Source organism: Procambarus clarkii, chromosome 44, assembly GCF_040958095.1.
Source record: "Procambarus clarkii isolate CNS0578487 chromosome 44, FALCON_Pclarkii_2.0, whole genome shotgun sequence".
Classification (NCBI taxonomy): Eukaryota; Metazoa; Arthropoda; class Malacostraca; order Decapoda; family Cambaridae; genus Procambarus; species Procambarus clarkii.
The window spans coordinates 33,741,398-33,768,508 of NC_091193.1; the positions used below are offsets into that span (position 1 = coordinate 33,741,398).

Below are 27,111 nucleotides of genomic sequence, written 5' to 3' on the forward strand. Positions count from 1 at the left end.
AGTTTGAAATTACGACTTTTTATACCCAACATAGGTCATGTCCTGAAAGCGGCAATGAGTCACATTTTGCACAAACTCCCCTGCAGTTTTCGAAATATGCCAAATATCAAAATTTCGAGGCCTGAGCCATATTTTGGAGCCAAAATCTGGCTCTCTACACGTATTCGCAGTTTGAAATTGCGACTTTTTTATACAAAACATATGCCAAGTACTGAAAGCGGCGTTTGGTCACATTTGTCCCAATCCCCCCTGCAGTTTTCAAAATATCCCAAACATCCCAATTTCGAGGCATGAGCCATATTTTGGAGCCAAATTCAGGCTCTCTGCACGTATTCGCAGTTTGAAATTCCGATTTTTTATACCCAACATATGCCAAGTACTGAAAGCGGCAGTGAGTCACATTTTGCACAAACTCCCCTCCAGTTTTCAAAATATCCCAAATATCCCAATTTCGAGGCCTGAGCCATATTTTTGAGAAAAAGTCTGGGTCTCTGCACGTATTTGCAGTTCGAAATTACGTCTTTTTATACCCAACATATGCCAAGTCCTGAAAGCGGCATTTGGTCATATTTGTCCCAAACCCCCCTGCAGTTTTCAAAATATCCCAAACTTCCCAATTTCGAGGCCTGAGCCATATTTTGGAGCCAATTTCTGGCTCTCTGCACGTATTCGCATTTTGATATTTCGACTTTTTATACCCAACATATGCCAAGTCCTGAAAGCGGCATTTGGTCATATTTGTCCCAAACCCCCCTCCAGTTTTCAAAATATCCCAAATATCCCAATTTCGAGGCCTGAGCCATATTTTGGAGCCAAATTCTGGCTCTCTGCACGTATTCGCAGTTTGAAATTGCGACTTTTTTATACCCAACAAATGCGAAGTACTGAAAGCGGCGTTTGGTCACATTTTGCACAAACTCCCCCGCAGTTTTCAAAATATCTCAAACATCCCAATATCGAGGCCTGAGCCATATTTTGGAGCCAAATTCTGGTTCTCTGCACGTATTCGCAGTTTGATATTATGACTTTTTATAACCAACATATGCCAAGTACTGAAAGCGGCGTTAGGTCACATTTGTCCCAATCTCCGCTGCAGTTTTCAAAATATCCCAAACATCCCAATATCGAGGCCTGAGCCATATTTTGGAGCCAAATTCAGGCTCTCTGCACGTATTCGCAGTTTGAAATTACGACTTTTTATACCCAACATATGCCAAGTACAGAAAGCTCCATTTGGTCATATTTGTCCCAAACCCCCCTGCAGTTTTCAAAATATCCCAAACATCCCAATTTCGAGGCCTGAGCCAAATTCTGGCTCTATGCACGTATTCGCAGTTTGAAATTAGGACTTTTTATACCCAACATATGTAAAGTCCTGAAAGCGGCAATGAGTCACATTTTGCACAAACTCCCCTGCAGTTTTCGAAATATGCCAAATATCCCAATTTCGAGGCCTGAGCCATATTTTTGAACCAAAATCTGGCTCTCTACACGTATTCGCAGTTTGAAATTGCGACTTTATTATACAAAACATATGCCAAGTACGGAAAGCGGCCTTTGGTCACATTTGTCCCAATCCCCCCTGCAGTTTTAAAAATTTCCCAAACATCCCAATTTCGAGGCATGAGCCATATTTTGGAGCCAAATTCAGGCTCTCTGCACGTATTCGCAGTTTGAAATTCCGATTTTTTATACCCAACATATGCCAAGTACTGGACGCAGCAGTGAGTCACATTTTGCACAAACTCCCCTGCAGTTTTCAAAATATCCCAAATATCCCAATTTCGAGGCCTGAGCCATATTTTGAAGCCAAATTCGGTCTCTTTGCACGTATTCGCAGTTTGATATTGCGACTTTTTTATACCCAACATATGCCAAGTACTGAAAGCGGTGTTTGGTCACATTTGTCCCAAACCTTCCTGCAGTTTTCAAAATATCCCAAATATCCCAATATCGAGGCCTGAGCCATATTTTGGAGCCAAATTCTGGCTCTCTGCACGTATTCGCAGTTTGATATTACGACTTTTTATACCCAACATATGCCAAGTACTGAAAGCGGCAGTGAGTCACATTTTGCACAAACTTTCCTGCAGTTTATAAAATATCCCAAACATCCCAATATCAAATCCTGAGTCATATTTTGGAGCCAAATTCTGGATCTCTGCACATATTCGCAGTTTGATATTACGACTTTTTATACCTAACATATGCCAAGTCCTGAAAGCGGCAGTGAGTCACATTTTGCACAAACTCCCTTGCAGTTTTCAAAATATCCCAAATATCCCAATTTCGAGGCCTGAGCCATATTTTGGAGCCAAAATCTGGCTCTCTGCACGTATTCGCAGTTTTAAATTGCGACTTTTTTATACCCAACATATGCCAAGTACTGAAAGCGGCGTTTGGTCACATTTGTCCCAATCCCCCCTGCAGTTTTCAAAATATTCCAAATATCCCAATTTCAAGGCCTAAGCCATATTCTGTCTCTGTACGTATTCGCAGTTTGATATTACGACTTTTTATACCCATCATATACCAAGTACTGGACGCAGCAGTGAGTCACATTTTGCACAAACTCCCCTGCAGTTTTCAAAATATCCCAAATATCCTAATTTCGAGGCTTGAGCCATATTTTGGAGCCAAATTCTGTCTCTCTGCACTTATTCGCAGTTTGAAATTCCGACTTTATTATACCCAACTTATGCCAAGTACTGAAAGCGGCAGTGAGTCACATTTTGAACAAACCCCCCTGCAGTTTTCAAAATATCCCAAATTTCCCAATTTTGAGGCCTGAGCCATATTTTCGAGCCAAATTCTGGCTCTCTGCACGTATTCGCAGTTTGAAATTACGACTTTTTATACCCAACATATGCCAAGTACAGAAAGCTCCATTTGGTCATATTTGTCCCAAACCCCCCTGCAGTTTTCAAAATATCCCAAACATCCCAATTTCGAGGCCTGAGCCAAATTCTGGCTCTATGCACGTATTCGCAGTTTGAAATTAGGACTTTTTATACCCAACATATGTAAAGTCCTGAAAGCGGCAATGAGTCACATTTTGCACAAACTCCCCTGCAGTTTTCGAAATATGCCAAATATCCCAATTTCGAGGCCTGAGCCATATTTTTGAACCAAAATCTGGCTCTCTACACGTATTCGCAGTTTGAAATTGCGACTTTATTATACAAAACATATGCCAAGTACGGAAAGCGGCCTTTGGTCACATTTGTCCCAATCCCCCCTGCAGTTTTAAAAATTTCCCAAACATCCCAATTTCGAGGCATGAGCCATATTTTGGAGCCAAATTCAGGCTCTCTGCACGTATTCGCAGTTTGAAATTCCGATTTTTTATACCCAACATATGCCAAGTACTGGACGCAGCAGTGAGTCACATTTTGCACAAACTCCCCTGCAGTTTTCAAAATATCCCAAATATCCCAATTTCGAGGCCTGAGCCATATTTTGAAGCCAAATTCGGTCTCTTTGCACGTATTCGCAGTTTGATATTGCGACTTTTTTATACCCAACATATGCCAAGTACTGAAAGCGGTGTTTGGTCACATTTGTCCCAAACCTTCCTGCAGTTTTCAAAATATCCCAAATATCCCAATATCGAGGCCTGAGCCATATTTTGGAGCCAAATTCTGGCTCTCTGCACGTATTCGCAGTTTGATATTACGACTTTTTATACCCAACATATGCCAAGTACTGAAAGCGGCAGTGAGGTACATTTTGCACAAACTTTCCTGCAGTTTATAAAATATCCCAAACATCCCAATATCAAATCCTGAGTCATATTTTGGAGCCAAATTCTGGATCTCTGCACATATTCGCAGTTTGATATTACGACTTTTTATACCTAACATATGCCAAGTCCTGAAAGCGGCAGTGAGTCACATTTTGCACAAACTCCCTTGCAGTTTTCAAAATATCCCAAATATCCCAATTTCGAGGCCTGAGCCATATTTTGGAGCCAAAATCTGGCTCTCTGCACGTATTCGCAGTTTTAAATTGCGACTTTTTTATACCCAACATATGCCAAGTACTGAAAGCGGCGTTTGGTCACATTTGTCCCAATCCCCCCTGCAGTTTTCAAAATATTCCAAATATCCCAATTTCAAGGCCTAAGCCATATTCTGTCTCTGTACGTATTCGCAGTTTGATATTACGACTTTTTATACCCATCATATACCAAGTACTGGACGCAGCAGTGAGTCACATTTTGCACAAACTCCCCTGCAGTTTTCAAAATATCCCAAATATCCTAATTTCGAGGCTTGAGCCATATTTTGGAGCCAAATTCTGTCTCTCTGCACTTATTCGCAGTTTGAAATTCCGACTTTATTATACCCAACTTATGCCAAGTACTGAAAGCGGCAGTGAGTCACATTTTGAACAAACCCCCCTGCAGTTTTCAAAATATCCCAAATTTCCCAATTTTGAGGCCTGAGCCATATTTTCGAGCCAAATTCTGGCTCTCTGCACGTATTCGCAGTTAGAAATTACGACTTTTTATACCCAACATATGCTAAGTCATGAAAACGGCAGTGAGTCACATTTTGCACAAACTTCCCTGTAGTTTTCAAAATATCCAAAATATCCCAATTTCGAGGCCTGAGCAATATTTTGGAGCCAAATTCTGGCTCTCTGCACGTATTTGCAGTTTTAAAATACGACTTTTTATACCCAATATATGCCAAGTCCTGAAAACGGCGTTTGGTCACATTTGTCCCAAACCTCCCTCCAGTTTTCAAAATATACCAAATATCCCAATTTCGAGGCTTGAGCCATATTTTGGAGCCAAAATCTGGCTCTCTGCACGTATTCGCAGATCGAAATTGCGAATTTTTATACCCAACATATGCCAAGTCCTGAAAGCGGCAGTGAGTCACATTTTGCACAAACTCCCCTGCAGTTTTCAAAATATCCCAAACATCCCAATATCGAGGCCTGAGCTATATTTTGGAGCCAAAATCTGGCTCTCTGCACGTATTCGCAGTTTGAAATTATGACTTTTTATACCCAACATATGGCGAATACTGGACGCAGCAGTGAGTCACATTTTGCACAAACTCCCCTGCAGTTTTCAAAATATCCCAAATATCCTAATTTCGAGGCTTCAGCCATATTTTGAAACCAAATTCTGTCTCTCTGCACTTATTCGCAGTTTGAAATTGCGACTTTATTATACCCAACATATGCCAAGTACTGAAAGCAGCAGTGAGTCACATTTTGAACAAACCCCCCTCCAGTTTTCAAAATATACCAAATTTCCAAATTTTGAGGCCTGAGCCATATTTTCGAGCCAAATTCTGGCTCTCTGCACGTATTCGCAGTTAGAAATTACGAATTTTTATACCCAACATATGCCAAGTCCGGAAAGCGGCATTGAGTCACATTTTGCACAAACGCCCCTGCAGTTTTCCAAATATCCAAAATATCCCAATTTCGAGGCTTGAGCCATATTTTGGAGCCAAATATTGGCTCTCTGCACGTATTTGCAGTTTTAAATTACGACTTTTTATACCCAACACATGCCAAGTCCTGAAAACGGCAGTGAGTCTCCTTTTGCACAAACTTCCCTGTAGTTTTCAAAATATCCCAAATATCCCAATTTCGAGGGCTGAGCCATATTTTGGAGCGAAATTCTGGCTCTCTACACGTATTTGCAATTTAAAATTGCGACTTTTTTATACCCAACATATGCCAAGTCCTGAAAGCGGCGTTTTGTCATATTTGTACCAATCCCCCCTGCAGTTTTCAAAATATCCCAAACATCCCAATATCGAGGCCTGAGCCATATTTTGGAGCTAAATTCTGGCTCTCTGCACGTATTCGCAGGTTGAAATTATGACTTTTTATACCCAACATATGCCAAGTACTGAAAGCGGCAGTGAGTCACATTTTGCAAAAACTCGCCCTGCAGTTTTCAAAATATCCCAAACACCCCAATTTCGAGGCCTGAGCCATATTTTGGAGCCAAATTCAGGCTCTCTGCACGTATTCGCAGTGTGAAATTAAGACTTTTTATACCCAACATATGCCAAGTACTGAAAGCGGCGTTTGGTCACATTTGTCCCAAACCTTCCTGCAGTTTTCAAAACATCCCAAATATCCCAATTTCGACGCCTGAGCCATATTTTGGAGTCAAATTCTGTCTCCCTGCACGTATTCGCAGTTTGATATTACGACTTTTTAACCCCAACATATGCCAAGTAATGGACGCAGCAGTGAGTCACATTTTGCACAAACTCCCCTGCAGCTTTCAAAATATCCCAAATATCCCAATTTCTATTCCTGAGCCATATTTTTGAGCCAAAATCTGTCTCTGCACGTATTCGCAGTTTGAATTTCTACTTTTTTATACCCAACATATGCGAAGTACTGAAAGCGGTGTTTGGTCACATTTGTCCCAAACCTTCCTGCAGTTTTCAAAATATCCCAAATATCCCAATTTCGAGGCCTGAGCCATATTTTGGAGCCAAATTCTGTCTCTGCACGTATTTGCAGTTTGAAATTGCGACTTTATTATACCCAACATATGCGAAGTACTGAAAGCGGCGTTTAGTCACATTTGTCCCAAACCTTCCTGCAGTTTTCGAAATATCCCAAATATCCCAATATCGAGGCCTGAGCCATATTTTGGATCCAAATTCTGGCTCTATGCACGTATTCGCAGGTTAAAATTACGACTTATTATACCCAACATATGCAAACTACTGACAGCGGCAATGAGTCACATTTGGCACAAACTCCACTGCAGTTTTCAAAATATCCCAAATATCCCAATTTCGAGGCTTGAGCCATATTTTGGTGGCAAATTCAGGCTCTCTGCACGTATTCGCAGTTTGAAATTACGAATTTTTATACCCAACATATGCCAAGTACTGAAAGCGGCGTTTGGTCACATTTGTCACGAACCTCCCTACAGTTTTCAAAATATCCCAAATATCCCAATTTCTAGGCTTGAGCTATATTATGGAGCCAAAATCTGGCTCTCTGCACGTATTCGCAGTTCGAAATTGTGACTTTTATATACCCAACATATGCCAAGTACTGAAAGCGGCGTTTGGTCACATTTGTCCCAAACCTCCCTGCAGTTTTCAAAACATCCCAAATATCCCAATTTCGAGGCCTGAGCCATATTTTGGAGTCAAATTCTGGCTCCCTGCACGTATTCGCAGTTTGATATTACGACTTTTTATACCCAACATATGCCAAGTACTGGACGCAGCAGTGAGATACATTTTGCACAAACTCCCCTGCAGTTTTCAAAATATCCCAAATATCAAAATTTTGAGGCCTTAGCCATATTTTCGAGCCAAATTCTGGCTCTCTGCACGTATTCGCAGTTAGAAATTACGACTTTTTATACCCAACATATGCCAAGTCCTGAAAGCGGCATTGAGTCACATTTTGCACAAACGCCCCTGCAGTTTTCCAAATATCCAAAATATCCCAATTTCGAGGCCTGAGCCATATTTTAGAGCCAAATTCTGGCTCTCTGCACGTATTCGCAGTTTGAAATTACGACTTTTTATACCCAAGATATGCCAAGTACTGAAAGCGGCGTTTGGTCACATTTGTCCCAAACCACCCTCCAGTTTTCAAAATATCCCAAATATCCCAATTTCGAGGCTTGAGCTATATTTTGGAGCCAAAATCTAGCTCTCTGCACGTATTCACGTATTTGCAGTTCGAAATTGCGCCTTTTTTATACTCATCATATGCCAAGTACTGAAAGCGGCGTTTGGTCACATATGTCCCAAACCTCCCTGCAGTTTTTAAAACATCCCAAATATCCCAATTTCGAGGCCTGAGCCATATTTTGGAGCCAAATTCTGGCTTTCTGCATGTATTCGCAGTTTGAAATTACGACTTTTTATACCCAACATATGCCAAGTCCTGAAAGCGGCAGTGAGTCACATTTTGCACAAACTCCCCTGCAGTTTTCGAAATATCCCAAATTTCCCAATTTCGAGGCCTGATCCATATTTTCGAGCCAAATTCTTGCTCTCTGCACGTATTTTCAGTTTGAAATTACGACTTTTTAATACGCAACATATGCTAAGTACTGAAAGCGGCGTTTGGTCAAATTTGTCCCAATCCCCCCTGCAGTTTTCAAAATATCCCAAACATCCCAATATCGAGTCCTGAGCCATATTTTGCAGCCAAATTCTGGCTCTCTGCACGTATTCGCAATTTGATATTACGACTTTTTATACCCAACATATGCCAAGTCCTGAAAGCGGCAGTGAGTCACATTTTGAACAAACTCCCCTGCAGTTTTCAAAATATCCCAAACATCCCAATTTCGAGGCCTGAGCCATATTTTGGAGCCAAAATCTGGCTCTCTGCACGTATTCGCAGTTTCAAATTGCTACTTTTTTATACCCAACATATGCCAAGTACTGAAAGCATTGTTTGGTCACATTTGTCCCAATCCCTGCTGCAGTTTTCAAAATATCCCAAACATCCCAATATCGAGGCCTGAGCCATATTTTGGATCCAAATTCTGGCTCAGGTCAAAACATTGTGAAATGGGTCACATTTGTCCCAAACCTCCCTGCAGTTTTCAAAATATCCCAAATATCCCAATTTCGAGGCATGAGCCATGTTTTGGAGCCAAATTCTGTCTCTCTGCACGTATTCGCAGTTTGAAATTACGACTTTTTATACCCAACATATGCCAAGTACTGAAAGCGGCGTTTGGTCATATTTGTCCCAAACTCCCCTGCAGTTTTCAAAATATCCCAAACTTCCCAATTTCGAGGCCTGAGTCACATTTTGGAGCCAAATTCTAGCTCTCTGCACGAATTCGCAGTTTGAAATTACGACTTTTTATACCCAACATATTGAAAGTACTGAAAACAGCGTTTGGTCACATTTGTCCCAATCCTCCCTGCAGTTTTCAAAATATCCCAAATATCTCAATTTCGAGGCCTGAGCCATATTTTGGAGCGAAATTCAGGTTCTCTGCACGTATTCGCAGTTTGAAATTACGACTTTTTATACCCAACATATGCCAAGTACTGAAAGCGGTGTTTGGTCATATATGTCCTAAAGTCCCCTGCAGTTCTCAAAATATCCCAAACATCCCAATATCGAGGCCTGAGATATATTTTGGAGCCAAATTCTGGCTCTCTGCACGTATTCGCAATTTGAAATTGCAACTTTTTTATACCCAACATATGGCAAGTACTGAAAGCGGCGTTTGGTCACATTTGTCCCAAACCTCCCTGCAGTTATCAAAATATCTCAAACATCCTAATTTCGAGGCCTGCACCATAATTTGGAGCCAAATTCTGGCTCTATGCACGTATTCGCAGTTTGATATTATAAATTTTTATACCCAACATATGCCAAGTCCTGAAAGCGGCAATGAGTCACATTTGTCCCAAACCTCCCTGCAGTTTTCAAAATAAACCAAATATCCCAATTTCGAGGCCTGAGTAATAATTTGGAGCCAAATTCTGGCTCTCTGCATGTATTCGCAATTTGATATTACGAATTTTTAAACCCAACATATGCCAAGTGCTTTAAAGCGGCAGTGAGTCACATTTTGCACAAACTCCCCTGCAGTTTTCGAAATATCCCAAACATCCCAATTTCGAGATCTGAGCCATATTTTGGAGTAAAATTCTGGCTCTCTGCACGTACTCGCAGTTTGAAATTACTACTTTTTTATACCCAACATATTCCAAGTACTGAAAGCGGCGTTTGGTCACATTTGTCCCAAACCTCCCTGCAGTTTTCAAACTATCCCAAATATCCCAATTTCGAGGCCTGAGCCATATTTAAGAGCCAAATTCAGGTTCTCTGCACGTATTCGCAGTTTGAAATTACGACTTTTTATACCCAACATATGCCAAGTACTGATAGCAGCGTTTGGTCATATATGTCCCAAAGTCCCCTGCAGTTCTCAAAATATCCCAAACATCCCAATTTCGAGGCCTGAGCCATATTTTGGAGCCAAATTCTGGCTCTCTGCACGTATTCGCAGTTTGAAATTGCGACTTTTTTATACCCAACATATGTCAAGTACTGAAAGCGGCGTTTGGTCATATTTGTCCCAAACTCCCTTGCAGTTTTCAAAATATCCCAAACTTCCCAATTTCGAGTCCTGAGTCATATTTTGGAGCTAAATTCTGGCTCTCTGCACGTATTCGCAGTTTGAAATTATGACTTTTTATACCCAACATATGCCAAGTTCTAAAAACGGCAGTGAGTCACATTTTGCACAAACTCCCCTGCAATTTTCAAAATATCCCAAATATCTCAATTTCGAGGCCTGAGCCATATTTTGGAGGCAAATTCTGGCTCTCTGCACGTATTCGCAGTTTGAAATTACGACTTTTTATTCCCAACATATGCCAAGTTCTAAAAACGGCAGTGAGTCACATTTTGCACACTCCCCTGCAGTTTTCAAAATATCCCATATATCCCAATTTCGAGGCCTGAGCCATATTATGGAGCCAAATTCAGGCTCTCTGCACGTATTCGCAGTTTGAAATTACGACTTTTTATACCCAACATATGCCAAGTACTGAAAGCGGCGTTTGGTCACATTTGTCACAAACCTCCCTCCAGTTTTCAAAATATCCAAAACATCTCAATTTCGAGGCCTGAGCCATATTTTGAAGCCAAATTCTGGCTCTATGCACGTATTCGCAGTTTGAAATTACGACTTTTTATACCCAACATATGGGAAGTACTGAAAGTGGCGTTTGGTCACATTTGTCCCAAACCTTCCTGCAGTTTTCAAAATATCCCAAACATCCCAATTTCGAGGCCTGAGCCATAATTTGGAGCCGAATTCTGGCTCTATGCACGTATTCGCAGTTTGATATTAGGAATTTTTATACCCAACATATGCCAAGTCCTGAAAGCGGCAATGAGTCACATTTTGCACAAACTCCCCTGCAGGTTTCAAAATATCCCAAATACCCCAATTTCGAGGCATGAGCCATATTTTGGAGCCAAATAGTGGCTCTCTGCACGTATTCGCAGTTTGAAATTACGACTTTTTTATACCCAACATTTGCGAAGTAATTAAAGCGGCATTTGATCACATTTGTCCCAAACCTTCCTGCAGTTTTCAAAATAACCCAAATATCCCAATATCGAGGAATGAGCCATATTTTGGAGCCAAATTCTGGCTCTCTGCACGTATTCGCAGTTTGATATTACGACTTTTTATACCCAACATATGCCAAGTCCTGAAAGCGGCAGTGAGTCACATTTTGCACAAATTCCCCTGAAGTTTTCGAAATATCCCAAATATCCCAATTTCGAGGCCTGAGCCATATTTTGGAGCCAAATTCTGGCTCTCTGCCCGTATTCGCAGTTTGAAATTACGACTTTTTTATACCCAACATATGCCAAGTACTGAAAGCGGCGTTTTGTCACATTTGTCCCAAACCTCCCTGCAGTTTTCAAAATATCCCAAATATCCCAATTTCGAGGCCTGAGCCATGTTTTGGAGCCAAATTCTGGCTCTCTGCACGTATTCGCAGTTTGAAATTACGACTTTTTATACCCAACATATGCCAAGTACTGAAAGCGGCGTTTGGTCATATTTGTCCCAAACTCCCCTGCAGTTTTCAAAATATCCCAAACTTCCCAATTTCGAGGCCTGAGTCACATTTTGGAGCCAAATTCTAGCTCTCTGCACGAATTCGCAGTTTGAAATTACGACTTTTTATACCCAACATATGGAAAGTACTGAAAACAGCGTTTGGTCACATTTGTCCCAATCCTCCCTGCAGTTTTCAAAATATCCCAAATATCCCAATTTCGAGGCCTGAGCCATATTTTGGAGCCAAATTCAGGTTCTCTGCACGTATTCGCAGTTTGAAATTACGACTTTTTATACCCAACATATGCCAAGTACCGAAAGCGGCGTTTGGTCATATATGTCCTAAAGTCCCCTGCAGTTCTCAAAATATCCCAAACATCCCAATATCGAGGCCTGAGATATATTTTGGAGCCAAATTCTGGCTCTCTGCACGTATTCGCAGTTTGAAATTACGACTTTTTATACCCAACATATGCCAAGTTCTGAAAGCGGCAGTGAGTCACATTTTGCACAAACTCCCCTGCAGTTTTCAAAATATCCCTAATATCCCAAATTCGAGGCCTGAGCCATATTATGGAGCCAAATTCTGGCTCTCTGCACGTATTCGCAGTTTGAAATTGCGAATTTTATACCAACATATGCCAAGTACTGAAAGCGGCGTTTGGTCACATTTGTCCCAAATCTCCCTGCAGTTTTCAAAATATCCCAAACATCCCAATTTCGAGGCCTGAGCCATAATTTGGATCCAAATTCTGGCTCAATGCACGTGTTCGCAGTTTGATATTACGATTTTTTATACCCAACATATGCCAAGTCCTGAAAGCGGCAGTGAGTCACATTTTGCACAAACTCCCCCTGCAGTTTTCGAAATATCCCAAAAATTCCAATTTCGAGGCCTGTGCCATATTTTGGAGCCAAATTCTGGATCTGTGCACGTATTCGCAGCTTGAAATTGCGACTATTTTATACCAAACATATGCCAAGTACTGAAAGCGGCAGTGAGTCACATTTTGCCCAAACTCCCCTCCAATTTTGAAAATAACGCAAATATCCCAGCTTCGAATCCTGAGCCATATTTTGGAGCCAAATTCTTGCTCTCTGCATATATTCGCAGTTCGAAATTTCGTCTTTTTATACCCAACATATGCCAAGTACTGAAAGCGGCGATTGGTCACATTTGTCCCAAACCTCCCTGCAGTTTTCAAAATAAACCAAATATCCCAATTTCGAGGCCTGAGTAATATTTTGGAGCCAAATTCTGGCTTTCTGCAAGTATTCGCAGTTTGATATTACGAATTTTTAAACCCAACATATGCCAGTACTGAAATCGGCGTTTGGTCATATTTGTCCCAAACCTTCCTGCAGTTTTCAAAACATCCCAAACATCCCAATTTCGAGGCCTGTGCCATATTTTGGAGCCAAATTCAGGCTCTCTGCACGTATTCGCAGTTCGAAATTTCGTCTTTTTATACCCAACATATGCCAAGTACTGAAAGCGGCGTTTGGTCACATTTGTCCCAAACCTTCCTGCAGTTTTCAAAATAACCCAAATATCCTAATATTGAGGCCTGAGCCATATTTTGGAGCCAAATTCTAGCTCTCTGCACGTATTCGCAGTTTGATATTACGACTTTTTATACCCAACATATGCCAAGTCCTGAAAGCGGCAGTGAGTCACATTTTGCACAAATTCCCCTGCAGTTTTCGAAATATCCCAAATATCCCAATTTCGAGGCCTGAGCCATATTTTGGAGCCAAATTCTGGCTCTCTGCATGTATTCGCAGTTTGAAATTACGAATTTATTATACCCAACATATGCGAAGTACTGAAAGCGGCGTTTGGTCACATTTGTCCCAAACCTTCCTGCAGTTTTCAAAATATCCCAAACATCCCAATATCGTGTTCTGAGCCATATTTTGGAGCCAAATTCTGGCTCTCTGCACGTATTCACAGTTTGATATTACGACTTTTTATACCCAACATATGCCAAGTCCTGAAAGCGGCAGTGAGTCACATTTTGCACAAATTCCCCTACAGTTTTCGAAATATCCAAAATATCCCAATTTCGAGGCCTGAGCCATATTTTGGATCCAAATTCAGGTTCTCTGCACGTATTCGCAGTTTGAAATTGCGACTTTTTTATACCAACATATGCCAAGTACTGAAAGCGGCGTTTGGTCACATTTGTCACAAACCTCCCTGCAGTTTTCAAAATATCTCACACATCCCAATTTCGAGGCCTGAGCCATAATTTGGAGCCAAATTCTGGCTCTATGCACGTATTCGCAGTTTGAAATTACGACTTTTTAAACCCAACATATGCCAAGTACTGGACGCAGCAGTGAGTCACATTTTGCACAAACTCCCCTGCAGCTTTCAAAATATCCCAAATATCCCAATTTCGAGGCCTGAGCCATATTTTGGAGCCAAATTCTGTCTCTGCACGTATTCGCAGTTTGAAATTTTGACTTTTTTATACCCAACATATGCGAAGTACTGAAAGCGGTGTTTGGTCACTTTTGTCCCAAACGTTCCTGCAGTTTTCAAAATATCCCAAATATCCCAATTTCGAGGCCTGAGCCATATTTTCGAGCAAAATTCTGGGCCTTTGCACGTATTTGCAGTTTTAAATTGCGACTTTTTTATACCCAACATATGCCAAGTACTGAAAGCGGCAGTGAGTCACATTTTGAGCAAACCCCCCTGCAGTTTTCAAAATATCCCAAACTTCCCAATTTCGATTCCTGAGCCATATTTTGGAGCCAAATTCTGGCTTTCTGCATGTATTCGCAGTTTGAAATTACGACTTTTTATACCCAACATATGCCAAGTCCTGAAAGCGGAAGTGGGTCACATTTTGCACAAACTCCCCTGCAGTTTTCGAAATATCCCAAATTTCCCAATTTCGAGGCCTGATCCCTATTTTCGAGCCAAATTCTAGCTCTCTGCACGTATTCTCAGTTTGTAATTACGACTTTTTTATACGCAACATATGCTAAGTACTGAAAGCGGCGTTTGGTCAAATTTGTCCCAATCCCCACTGCAGTTTTCAAAATATCCCAAACATCCCAATGACGAGTCCTGATCCATATTTTGGACCCAAATTCTGGCTCTCTGCACGTATTCGCAGTTTGATATTACTACTTTTTATACCCAACATATGCCAAGTACTGAAATCGGCAGTGAGTCACATTTTGCACAAACCTTCCTGCAGTTTTCAAAATATCCCAAACATCCCAATATCGAGTCCTGAGCCATATTTTGCAGCCAAATTCTGGCTCTCTGCACGTATTCGCAATTTGATATTACGACTTTTTATACCCAACATATGCCAAGTCCTGAAAGCGGCAGTGAGTCACATTTTGCACAAACTCCCCTGCTGTTTTCAAAATATCCTAAATATCCCAATTTCGAGGCCTGAGGCATATTTTGGAGCCAAAATCTGGCTCTCTGCACGTATTCGCAGTTTCAAATTGCGAATTTTTTATACCCAACATATGCCAAGTACTGAAAGCGTTGTTTGGTCACATTTGTCCCAATCCCTGCTGCAGTTTTCAAAATATCCCAAACATCCCAATATCGAGGCCTGAGCCATATTTTGGATCCAAATTCTGGCTCTATGCACGTATTCGCAGGTTAAAATTACGAATTATTATACCCAACATATGCCAAATACTGACAGCAGCAATGAGTCACATTTTGCACAAACTCCCCTGCAGTTTTCAAAATATCCCAAACATCCCAATTTCGAGGCCTGAGCCATATTTTGGAGCCAAATTCAGGCTCTTTGCACGTATTCGCAGTTCGAAATTGCGACTTTTTCATATCCAACATATGCCAAGTACTGAAAGCGACGTTTGGTCACATTTGTCCCTAACCTCCCTACAGTTTTCAAAATATCCCAAATAACCCAATTTCGAGGCTTGAGCCATATTTTGGAGCCAAATTCAGGCTCTCTGCACGTATTCGCAGTTTGAAATTACGACTTTTTATACCCAACATATGCCAAGTACTGAAAGCGGCGTTTAGTCACATTTGTCCCGAACCTCCCTCCAGTTTTAAAAATATCCCAAATATCCCAATATCGAGGCTTGAGCTATATTTTGGAGCCAAAATCTGGCTCTCTGCACGTATTCGCAGTTCGAAATTGCGACTTTTTTATACCCAACATATGCCAAGTACTGAAAGCGGCGTTTGGTCACATTTGTAACAAACCTTCCTGCAGTTTTCAAAATATCCAAAATATCCCAATTTCGAGGCCTGAGCTATATTTTGGAGTCAAATTCTGGCTCCCTGCACGTATTTGCAGTTTGATATTACGACTTTTTATACCCAACATATGCCAAGTACTGGACGCAGCAGTGAATCACATTTTGCACAAACTCCCCTGCAGTTTTCAAAATATCCCAAACATCCCAATATCGAGACCTGAGCCATATTTTGGAGCCAAATTCAGGCTCTCTGCACGTATTCGCAGTATGAAATTACGACTTTTTATACCCAACATATGCCAATTACTGAAAGCGGCGTTTGGTCACATTTGTCCCAAACCTCCCTCCAGTTTTCAAAATATCCCAAATATCCCAATTTCGAGGCTAGAGCCATATTTTGGAGCCAAATTCTGGCTCCCTGCACGTATTCGCAGTTTGATATTACGACGTTTTATACCCAACATATGCCAAGTCCTGGACGCAGCAGTGAGTCACATTTTGCACAAACTCCCCTGCAGTTTTCAAAATATCCCAAATATCCCAATTTCGAGGCCTGAGCCATATTTTGAAGCCAAATTCTGTCTCTCTGCACGTATTCGCTGTTTGAAATTGCGACTTTTTTATACCCAACATATGCCCAGTACTGAAAGCGGCGTTTGGTCACATTTGTCCCAAACCTTCCTGCAGTTTTCAAAATATCCCAAACATCCCAATATCGAGTTCTGAGCCATATTTGGAGCCAAATTCTGGCTCTCTGCACGTATTTGCAGTTTTAAATTACGACTTTTTATACACAACATATGCTAAGTCCTGAAAACGGCAGTGAGTCACATTTTGCACAAACTTCCCTGTAGTTTTAAAAATATCCCAAATATCCCAAATTTGAGGCCTGAGCCATATTTTGGAGCCAATTTCTAGCTCTCAACACGTATTTGCAATTTGAAATTGCGACTTTTTTATACCCAATATATGCCAAGTCCTGAAAGCGGCGTTTTGTCATATTTGTCCCAATCCCCCCTGCAGTTTTCAAAATATCCCAAACATCCCAATATCGAGGCCTGAGCCATATTTTGGAGCCAAATTCTGGCTCTCTGCACGTATTCGCAGGTTGAAATTACGACTTATTATACCCAACATATGCGAAGTACTGAAAGCGGTGTTTGGTCACATTTGTCCCAAACCTTCCTGCAGTTTTCAAAATATCCAAAATATCCCAATTTCGAGGCCTGAGCCATATTTTGGAGCCAAATTCTGTCTCTGCACGTATTCGCAGTTTGAAATTAGGACTTTTTATACCCAACATGTGCCAAGTACTGAAAGCGGCGTACGTTTGATCACATTTGTCCCAAACCTCCCACCAGTTTTCAAAATATCCCTAATATCCCAATTTCGAGGCATGAGCCATATTTTGGAGGCAAATTCTGGCTCTCTGCACGTATTCGCAGTTAGAAATTGCGACTTTTTTATACCCTACATATGCCAAGTACTGCAAGCGGCGTTTGGTCAGATTTGTCCCAAACCTCCCTACAGTTTTCAAAATATCCCAAAAATCCCAATTTCGAGGCCTGAGCCATATTTTGCAGCCAAATTCTGTCTCTCTGCACATATTTGCAGTTTGATATTACGACTTTTTATACCCAACATATGCCAAGTACTGGACGCAGCAGTGAGTTACATTTTGCACAAACTCCCCTGCAGTTTTCAAAATATCCCAAATATCCCAATTTCGAGGCTTGAGCCATATTTTGGAGCCAAATTCAGGCTCTCTGCACGTATTCGCAGTTTGAAATTACGACTTTTTATACCCAACATATGCCAAGTACTGAAAGCGGGGTTTGGTCACATTTGTCCGGAACCTCCCTCCAGTTTTCAAAATATCCCAAATATCCCAATTTCGAGGCTTGAGCTATATTTTTTGAGCCAAAATCTGGCTCTCTGCACGTATTCGCAGTTCGAAATTGCGACTTTTTTATACCCAACATATGCCAAGCACTGAAAGCGGCGTTTTGTCACATTTGTCCCAAACCTCCTTGCAGTTTTCAAAACATCCCAAATATCCCAATTTCGAGGCCTGAGCGATATTTTGGAGCCAAATTTTGTCTTTGCACGTATTCGCAGTTTGAAATTGCGACTTTTTTATACCCAACATATGAGACGTACTGAAAGCGGCGTTTGGTCACATTTGTCCCAAACCTTCCTGCAGTTTTCAAAATATCCCAAATATCCCAATATCGAGGCCTGAGCCATATTTTGGAGCCAAATTCTGGCTCTCTGCACGTATTCGCAGTTTGATATTACGCCTTTTTATACCCAACATATGTTAAGTACTGAAAGCGGCGTTTGGTCACATTTGTCCCAAACCTTTCTGCAGTTTTCAAAATATCCCAAACATCCAAATATCGAGTTCTGAGCTATATTTTGGATCCATATTCTGGCTCTCTGCACGTATTCGCAGGTTGAAATTACGACTTATTATACCCAACATATGCCAAGTACTGAAAGCGGCAATGAGTCACATTTTGCACAAACTCCCCTGCAGTTTTCAAAACATCCCAAACATCCCAATTTAGAGGCCTGAGCCATATTTTGGAGCCAAATTCAGGCTCTCAGAACGTATTTGCAGTTTGAAATTACGACTTTTTATACCCAACATATGCCAAGTACTGAAAGCGGCGTTTGGTCACATTTGTCCCAAACCTCCCTCCAGTTTTCAAAATATCCCAAATATCCCATTTTCGAGGCTTGAGCTATATTTTGGAGCCAAAATCTGGCACTCTGCACGTATTCGCAGTTCGAAATTGCGACTTTTTTATACCCAACATATGCCAAGTACTGAAAGCGGCGTTTTGTCACATTTGTCCCAAACCTCCTTGCAGTTTTCAAAACATCCCAAATATCCCAATATCGAGGCATGAGCCATATTTTGGAGCCAAATTCTGGCTCACTGCACGTATTCGCAGTTTGATATTGCGACTTTTTATACCAAACATATGCCAAGTACTGGACGCAGCAGTGAGTCACATTTTGCACAATCTCCCCTGCAGCTTTCAAAATATCCCAAATATCCCAATTTCGAGGCCTGAGCCATATTTTGGAGCCAAATTCTGTCGCTGCACGTATTCGCAGTTTGAAATTGCGACTTTTTTATGCCCATCACATGCCAAGTACTGAAAGCGGCAGTGAGTCACATTTTGCACAAACTCCCCTGCAGTTTTCGAAATATCCCAAATATCCCAATTTCGAGGCCTGAGCCATATTTTGGAGCCAAAATCTGGCTCTCTGCACATATTCGCAGTTTCAAATTGCGACTTTTTTGTACCCAACATATGCCAAGTACTGAAAGCGTTGTTTGGTCATATTTGTCCCAATCCCTGCTGCAGTTTTCAAAATATCCCAAACATCCCAATATCGAGGCCTGAGCCATATTTTGGAGCCAAATTCAGGCTCTCTGCACGTATTCGCAGTTTGAAATTACGACTTTTTATACCCAACATATGCCAAGTACTGAAAGCGGCGTTTGGTCACATTTGTCCCTAACCTCCCTACAGTTTTCAAAATATCCCAAATATCCCAATTTTGGAGCCTGAGCCATATTTTGCAGCCAAATTCTGGCTCTCTGCACGTATTCGCAGTTTGATATTACGACTTTTTATACCCAACATATGCCAAGTACTGGATGCAGCAGTGAGTCATATTTTGCACAAACTCCCCTGCAGTTTTCAAAATATCCCAAATATCCCAATTTTGAGGCTTGAGCCATATATTGGAGCCAAATTCAGGCTCTCTGCACGTATTCGCAGTTTGAAATTACGACTTTATTATACCCAACATATGCCAAGTACTGAAAGCGGCGTTTGGTCACATTTGTCCCAAACCTCCCTGCAGTTTTCAAAACATCCCAAATAGCCCAATTTCGAGGCCTGAGCCATATTTTGCAGTCAAATTCTGTCTACCTGCACGTATTCGCAGTTTGATATTACGACTTTTTAAACCCAACATATGCCAAGTACTGGACGCAGCAGTGAGTCACATTTTGCACAAACTCCCCTGCAGCTTTCAAAATATTCCAAATATCCCAATTTCGAGGCCTGAGCCATATTTTGGAGCCAAATTCTGTCTCTGCACGTAATTGCAGTTTGAAATTTCGACTTTTTTATACCCAACATATGCGAAGTACGGAAAGCGGTGTTTGGTCACATTTGTCCCAAACCTTCCTGCAGTTTTCAAAATATCCCAAATATCCCAAATTCGAGGCAGGAGCCATATTTTGGAGCCAAATTCTGTCTCTGCACGTATTCGCAGTTTGAAATTGCGACTTTTTTATACCCAACATATGCGAAGTACTGAAAGCGGCGTTTTTTCACATTTGTCCCAAACATTCCTGCAGTTTTCAAGATATCCCAAATATCTCAATATCGAGGCCTGAGCCATATTTTGGATCCAAATTCTGGCTCTATGCACGTATTCGCAGTTTGATATTACGACTTTTTATACCCAACATATGCCAAGTACTGGACGCAGCAGTGAGTCATATTTTGCACAAACTCCCCTGCAGCTTTCAAAATATCCCCAATATCCCAATATCGAGGCCTGAGCCATATTTTGGAGTCAAATTCTGGCTCCCTGCACGTATTCGCAGTTTGATATTACGACTTTATATACCCAACATACGTTAAGTACTGAAAGCGGCGTTTGTCACATTTGTCCCAAACCTTCCTGCAGTTTTCAAAATATCCCAAACATCCCAATATCGAGATCTGAGCTATATTTTGGAGCCAAATTCTGGCTCTCTGCACGTATTCGCAGGTTGAAATTACGACTTATTATACCCAACATATGCCAAGTACTGAAAGCGGCAATGAGTCACATTTTGCACAAACTCCCCTGCAGTTTTCAAAACATCCCAAACATCCCAATTTCGAGGCCTGAGCCATATTTTGGAGCCAAATTCAGGCTCTCGGAACGTATTCGCAGTGTGACATTTCGACTTTTTATACCCAACATATGCCAAGCACTGAAAGCTGCGTTTGGTCACATTTGTTCCAAACCTCCCTGTAGTTTTCAAAATATCCCAAATATCCCAATTTCGAGGCCTGAGCCATATTTTGGAGCCAAATTCTGGCTCTCTGCACGTATTCGCAGTTCGAAATTGCTACTTTTTTATACCCAACATATACCAAGTACTGAATGCGGCGTTTGGTCACATTTGTTCCAAACCTCCCTGTAGTTTTCAAAATATCCCAAATATCCCAATTTCGAGGCCTGAGCCATATTTTGAAGCCAAATTCTGGCTCCCTGCACGTATTCGCAGTTTGATATTTCGACTTTTTTATACCCAACATATGCCAAGTACTGAAAGTGGCGTTTGGTCACATTTGTCCCAAACCTTCCTGCAGTTTTCAAAATATCCTAAATATCCCAATATCGAGGCCTGAGCCATATTGTGGAGCCAAATTCTGTCTCTGCACGTATTCGCAGTTTGAAATTGCGACTTTTTTATACCCAACATATGCCAAGTACTGAAAGCGGCGTTTGGTCACATTTGTCCCAAACCTCCCTGCAGTTTTCAAAATATCCCAATATCGAGGCCTGAGCCATATTTTGGATCCAAATTCTGGCTCTATGCACGTATTCGCAGGTTAAAATTACGACTTATTATACCCAACATATGCAAAGCACTGACAGCGGCAATGAGTCACATTTTGCTCAAACTCTCCTGCAGTTTTCAAAATATCCCAAACATCCCAATTTCGAGGCCTGAGCCATATTTTGGAGGAAAATTCTGGCTGTCTGCACGTATTCGCAGTTCGAAATTGCGACTTTTTTATACCCAAAATATGCCAAGTACTAAAGCGGCGTTTGGTCAGATTTGTCCCAAACCTCCCTACAGTTTTCAAAATATCCCAAATATCCCAATTTCGAGACCTGAGCCATATTTTGCAGCCAAATTCTGTCTCTCTGCTCGTATTCGCAGTTTGATATTACAACTTTTTATACCCAACATATGCCAAGTACTGGACGCAGCAGTGAGTTACGTTGTGCACAAACTCCCCTGCAGTTTTCAAAATATCCTAAATATTCCAATTTCCTGGCTTGAGCCATATTTTGGAGCCAAATTCAGGCTCTATGCACGTATTCGCAGTTTGAAATTACGACTTTTTATACCCAACATATGCCAAGTACTGAAAGCGGCGTTTGGTCACATTTGTCCCGAACCTCCGTCCAGTTTTCAAAATATCCCAAATATCCCAATTTCGAGGCTTGAGCTATATTTTGGAGCCAAAATCTGGCTCTCTGCACGTATTCGCAGTTCGAAATTGCGACTTTTTTATTCCCAACATATGCCAAGTACTGAAAGCGGCGTTTGGTCACATTTGTCCCAAACCTCCCTGCAGTTTTCAAAACATCCCAAATATCCCAATTTCGAGGCCTGAGCCATATTTTGGAGTCAAATTCTGGCTCCCTGCACGTATTCGCAGTTTGATATTACGACTTTTTATACCCAACATATGCCAAGTAATGGACGCAGCAGTGAGTCACATTTTGCACAAACTCCCCTGAAGCTTTCAAAATATCCCAAATATCCCAATTTCGAGGCCTGAGCCATATTTTGGAGCCAAATTCTGTCTCTGCACGTATTCGCAGTTTGAAATTGCGACTTTTTAATCCCCAACATATGCGACGTACTGAAAGCGGCGTTTGGTCACATTTGTCCCAAACCTTCCTGCAGTTTTCAAAATATCCCAAATATCCCAATATCGAGGCCTGAGCCATATTTTGGAGCCAAATTCTGGCTCTCTGCACGTATTCGCAGTTTGATATTATGACTTTTTATACCCAATATATGTTAAGTACTGAAAGCGGCATTGAGTCACATTTTGCACAAACGCCCCTGCAGTTTTCGAAATATCCAAAATATCCCAATTTCGAGGCCTGAGCCATATTTTGGAGCCAAATTCTGGCTCTCTGCAAGTATTCGCAGTTTGATATTACGACTTTTTAATACCCAACATATGCCAAGTACAGAAAGCGGCATTTGGTCACATTTGTCCCAAACCTTCCTGCAGTTTTCAGAATATCCCAAATATCCCAATTTCTAGGTCTGAGCCATATTTTGGAGCCAAATTCTGGCTCTCTGCACATATTCGCAGTTTGATATTACGACTTTTTATACCCAACATATGCCAAGTACTGAAATCGGCGTTTGGTCACATTTGTCCCAAACCTCCCTGAGTTTTCAAAATATCCCAAATATCCCAATTTCAAGGCCTAGGCCATATTTTGGAGCCAAATTCTGTCTCTCTGCACGTATTCGCAGTTTGATATTACGACTTTTTATACCCAACATATGCCAAGTACTGGACGCAGCAGTATGTCACATTTTGCACAAACTCCCCGGCAGTTTTCAAAATATCCCAAATATCCCAATTTCGAGGCTTAAGCCATATTTTGGAGCCAAATACTGTCTTTGAACGTATTCACAGTTTGAAATTGCGACTTTTTTATACCCAACATATGCCAAGTACTGAAAGCGGCGTTTGGTCACATTTGTCCCAATCCCCCCTGCAGTTTTCAAATATCCCAAACATCCCAATATCGAGGCCTGAGCCATATTTTGGATCTAAATTCTGGCTCTATGCACGTATTTGCAGGTTGAAATTACGACTTATTATACCCAACATACGCCAAGTACTGACAGCGGCAATGAGTCACATTTAGCACAAACTCCCTGCAGTTTTCAAAATATCCCAAACATCCCAATTTCGTGGCGTGAACCATATTTTGGAGCCAAATTCAGGCTCTCTGCACGTATTCGCAGTTTGAAATTACGACATTTTATACCCAACATATGCCAAGTACTGAAAGCGACGTTTGGTCACATTTGTCCCAAACCTCCCTCCAGTTTTCAAAATATTCCAAATATCCCAATTTCGAGGCCTGAGCCATATTTTGGAGTCAAATTCTGGCTCCCTGCACGTATTCGCAGTTTGATATTACGACTTTTTATACCCAACATATGCCAAGTAATGGACGCAGCAGTGAGTCACATTTTGCACAAACTCCCCTGCAGCTTTCAAAATATCCCAAATATCCCAATTTCGAGGCCTGAGCCATATTTTGGAGCCAAATTCTGTCTCTGCACGTATTCGCAGTTTGAAATTGCGACTTTTTTATACCCAACATATGCGAAGTACTGAAAGCGGCGTTTGGTCACATTTGTCCCAAACCTTCCTGCAGTTTTCAAAATATCCCAAATATCCCAATATCGAGGCCTGAGCCATATTTTGGAGCCAAATTCTGGCTCTCTGCACGTATTTTCAGTTTGATATTACGACTTTTTATACCCAACATATGTTAAGTACTGAAAGCGGCGTTTGGTCACATTTGTCCCAAACCATCCTGCAGTTTTCAAAATATCCCAAACATCCCAATATCGAGTTCTGAGCTATATTTTGGAGCCAAATTCTGGCTCTCTGCACGTATTTGCAGGTTGAAATTACGACTTATTATACCCAACATATGCTAAGTACTGAAAGCGGCAATGAGTCACATTTTCCACAAACTCCCCTGCAGTTTTCAAAACATCCCAAACATCCCAATTTCGAGGTCTGAGCCATATTTTGGAGCCAAATTCAGGCTCTCGGAACGTATTCACAGTTCGAAATTGCGACTTTTTTATACCCAACATATGCCAAGTCCTGAAAGCGGCAGTGAGTCACATTTTGCACAAACTCCCCTGCAGTTTTCGAAATATCCCAAATATCCCAATTTCGAGGACAGAGCCATATTTTGGAGCCAAATTCTGGCTCTCTGCACGTATTTGCAGTTTGAAATTGCGACTTTTTTATACCCAACATATGCCAAGTACTGAAAGCGGCATTTGGTCACATTTGTCCCAAACCTTGCTGCAGTTTTCAAAATATCCCAAATATCCCAATTTCGAGGCCTGAGCCATATTTTGGAGCCAAATTCAGGTTCTCTGCACGTATTCGCAGTTTGATATTACGACTTTTTATACCCATTATATGCCAAGTCCTGAAAGCGGTAGTGAGTCACATTTTGCACAAACTCCCCTGCAGTTTTCAAAATATCCCAAATATCCCAATTTCGAGGCCTGAGCCATATTTTGGAGCCAAAATCTGACTCTCTGCACGTATTCGCAGTTTTATATTGCGACTTTTTTATAACCAACATATGCCAAGTACTGAAAGCGGCGTTTGGTCACTTTTGTCCCAATCCCCCCTTCAGTTTTCAAAATATCCCAAACATCCCAATATCGAGGCCTGAGCCATATTTTGGATAAAAATTCTGGCTCTATGCACTTATTCGCAGGTTGAAATTACGACTTATTATACCCAACATATGCCATGTACTGACAGCGGCAATAAGTCACATTTTGCACAAACTCCCTGCAATTTTCAAAATATGCCAAACATCCCAATTTCGAGGCCTGAGCCATATTTTGGAGCCAAATTCAGGCTCTCTGCACGTATTCGCAGTTTGAAATTACGACTTTTTATACCCAACATATGCCAAGTACTGAATGCGGCGTTTGGTCACATTTGTCCCAAACCTCCTTCCAGTTTTCAAAATATCCCAAATATCTTAATTTCTAGGCTTGAGCCATATTTTGGAGCCAAATTCTGGCTCTCTGCACGTATTCGCAGTTCGAAATTGCTACTTTTTTATACCCAACATATGCCAAGTACAGAAAGCGGCATTTGGTCACATTTGTCCCAAACCTTCCTGCAGTTTTCAGAATATCCCAAATATCATAATTTCTAGGTCTGAGCCATATTTTGGAGCCAAATTCAGGCTCTCTGCACATATTCGCAGTTTGATATTACGACTTTTTATACCCAACATATGCCAAGTACTGAAATCGGCGTTTGGTCACATTTGTCCCAAACCTCCCTGCAGTTTTCAAAATATCCCAAATATCCCAATTTCAAGGCCTAGGCCATATTTTGGAGCCAAATTCTGTCTCTCTGCACGTATTCGCAGTTTGATATTACGACTTTTTATACCCAACATATGCCAAGTACTGGACGCAGCAGTATGTCACATTTTGCACAAACTCCCCGACAGTTTTCAAAATATCCCAAATATCCCAATTTCGAGGCTTAAGCCATATTTTGGAGCTAAATACTGTCTTTGAACGTATTCACAGTTTGAAATTGCGACTTTTTTATACCCAACATATGCCAAGTACTGAAAGCGGCGTTTGGTCACATTTGTCCCAATCCCCCCTGCAGTTTTCAAATATCCCAAACATCCCAATATCGAGGCCTGAGCCATATTTTGGATCTAAATTCTGGCTCTATGCACGTATTTGCAGGTTGAAATTACGACTTATTATACCCAACATACGCCAAGTACTGACAGCGGCAATGAGTCACATTTAGCACAAACTCCCTGCAGTTTTCAAAATATCCCAAACATCCCAATTTCGTGGCGTGAACCATATTTTGGAGCCAAATTCAGGCTCTCTGCACGTATTCGCAGTTTGAAATTACGACATTTTATACCCAACATATGCCAAGTACTGAAAGCGACGTTTGGTCACATTTGTCCCAAACCTCCCTCCAGTCCTGAAAGTCCTGAAAACGGCAGTGAGTCCCATTTTGCACAAACTTCCCTGTAGTTTTCAAAATATCCCAAATATCCCAATTTCGAGGCCTGAGCCATATTTTGGAGCCAAATTCTAGCTCTCTACACGTATTTGCAATTTGAAATTGCGAATTTTTTATACCCAACATATGCCTAGACCTGAAAGCGGCGTTTTGTCATATTTGTCCCAATCCCCCCTGCAGTTTTCTAAATATCCCAAACATCCCAATATCGAGGCCTGAGCCATATTTTGGAGCCAAATTCTGGCTCTCTGCCCGTATTCGCAGTTTGATATTACGACTTTTTATACCCAACATATGTTAAGTACTGGACGCGGCAGTGAGTCACATTTTGCACAAACTCCCCTGCAGTTTTCAAAATATCCCAAACATCTCAATTTCGAGGCCTGAGCCATATTTTGGAGCCAAATTCTGGCTCTCTGCACGTATTCGCAGGATGAAATTACGACTTTTTATACCCAACATATGCCAAGTACTGAAAGCGGCTTTTGGTCACATTTGTCCCATACCTCCCTCCAGTTTTCAGAATATCCCAAATATCCCAATTTCTAGGCCTGAGCCATATTTTGGAGCCAAATTCTGGCTCTCTGCACGTATTCGCAGTTTGATATTACGACTTTTTTTACCCAACATATGCCAAGTCCTGAAAGCGGCGTTGAGTCACATTTTGCACAAACGTACCTGCAGTTTTCG

General features: G+C 41.4%; 1 protein-coding gene across 1 annotated transcript in view; it reads right to left on the reverse strand.

The window, feature by feature from the left end:
- Positions 1-8,455: 8,455 nt before the first annotated feature.
- Positions 8,456-27,111, reverse strand: part of LOC123745445 (venom phosphodiesterase) — a 421,245-nt gene continuing 402,589 nt past the window's right edge. Inside the window, exon 13 of the mRNA XM_069300565.1 lies at positions 8,456-8,512. Within this exon, the coding sequence (XP_069156666.1) occupies positions 8,456-8,512 (57 nt within the window). The remainder of the gene's footprint in view (positions 8,513-27,111) is intronic.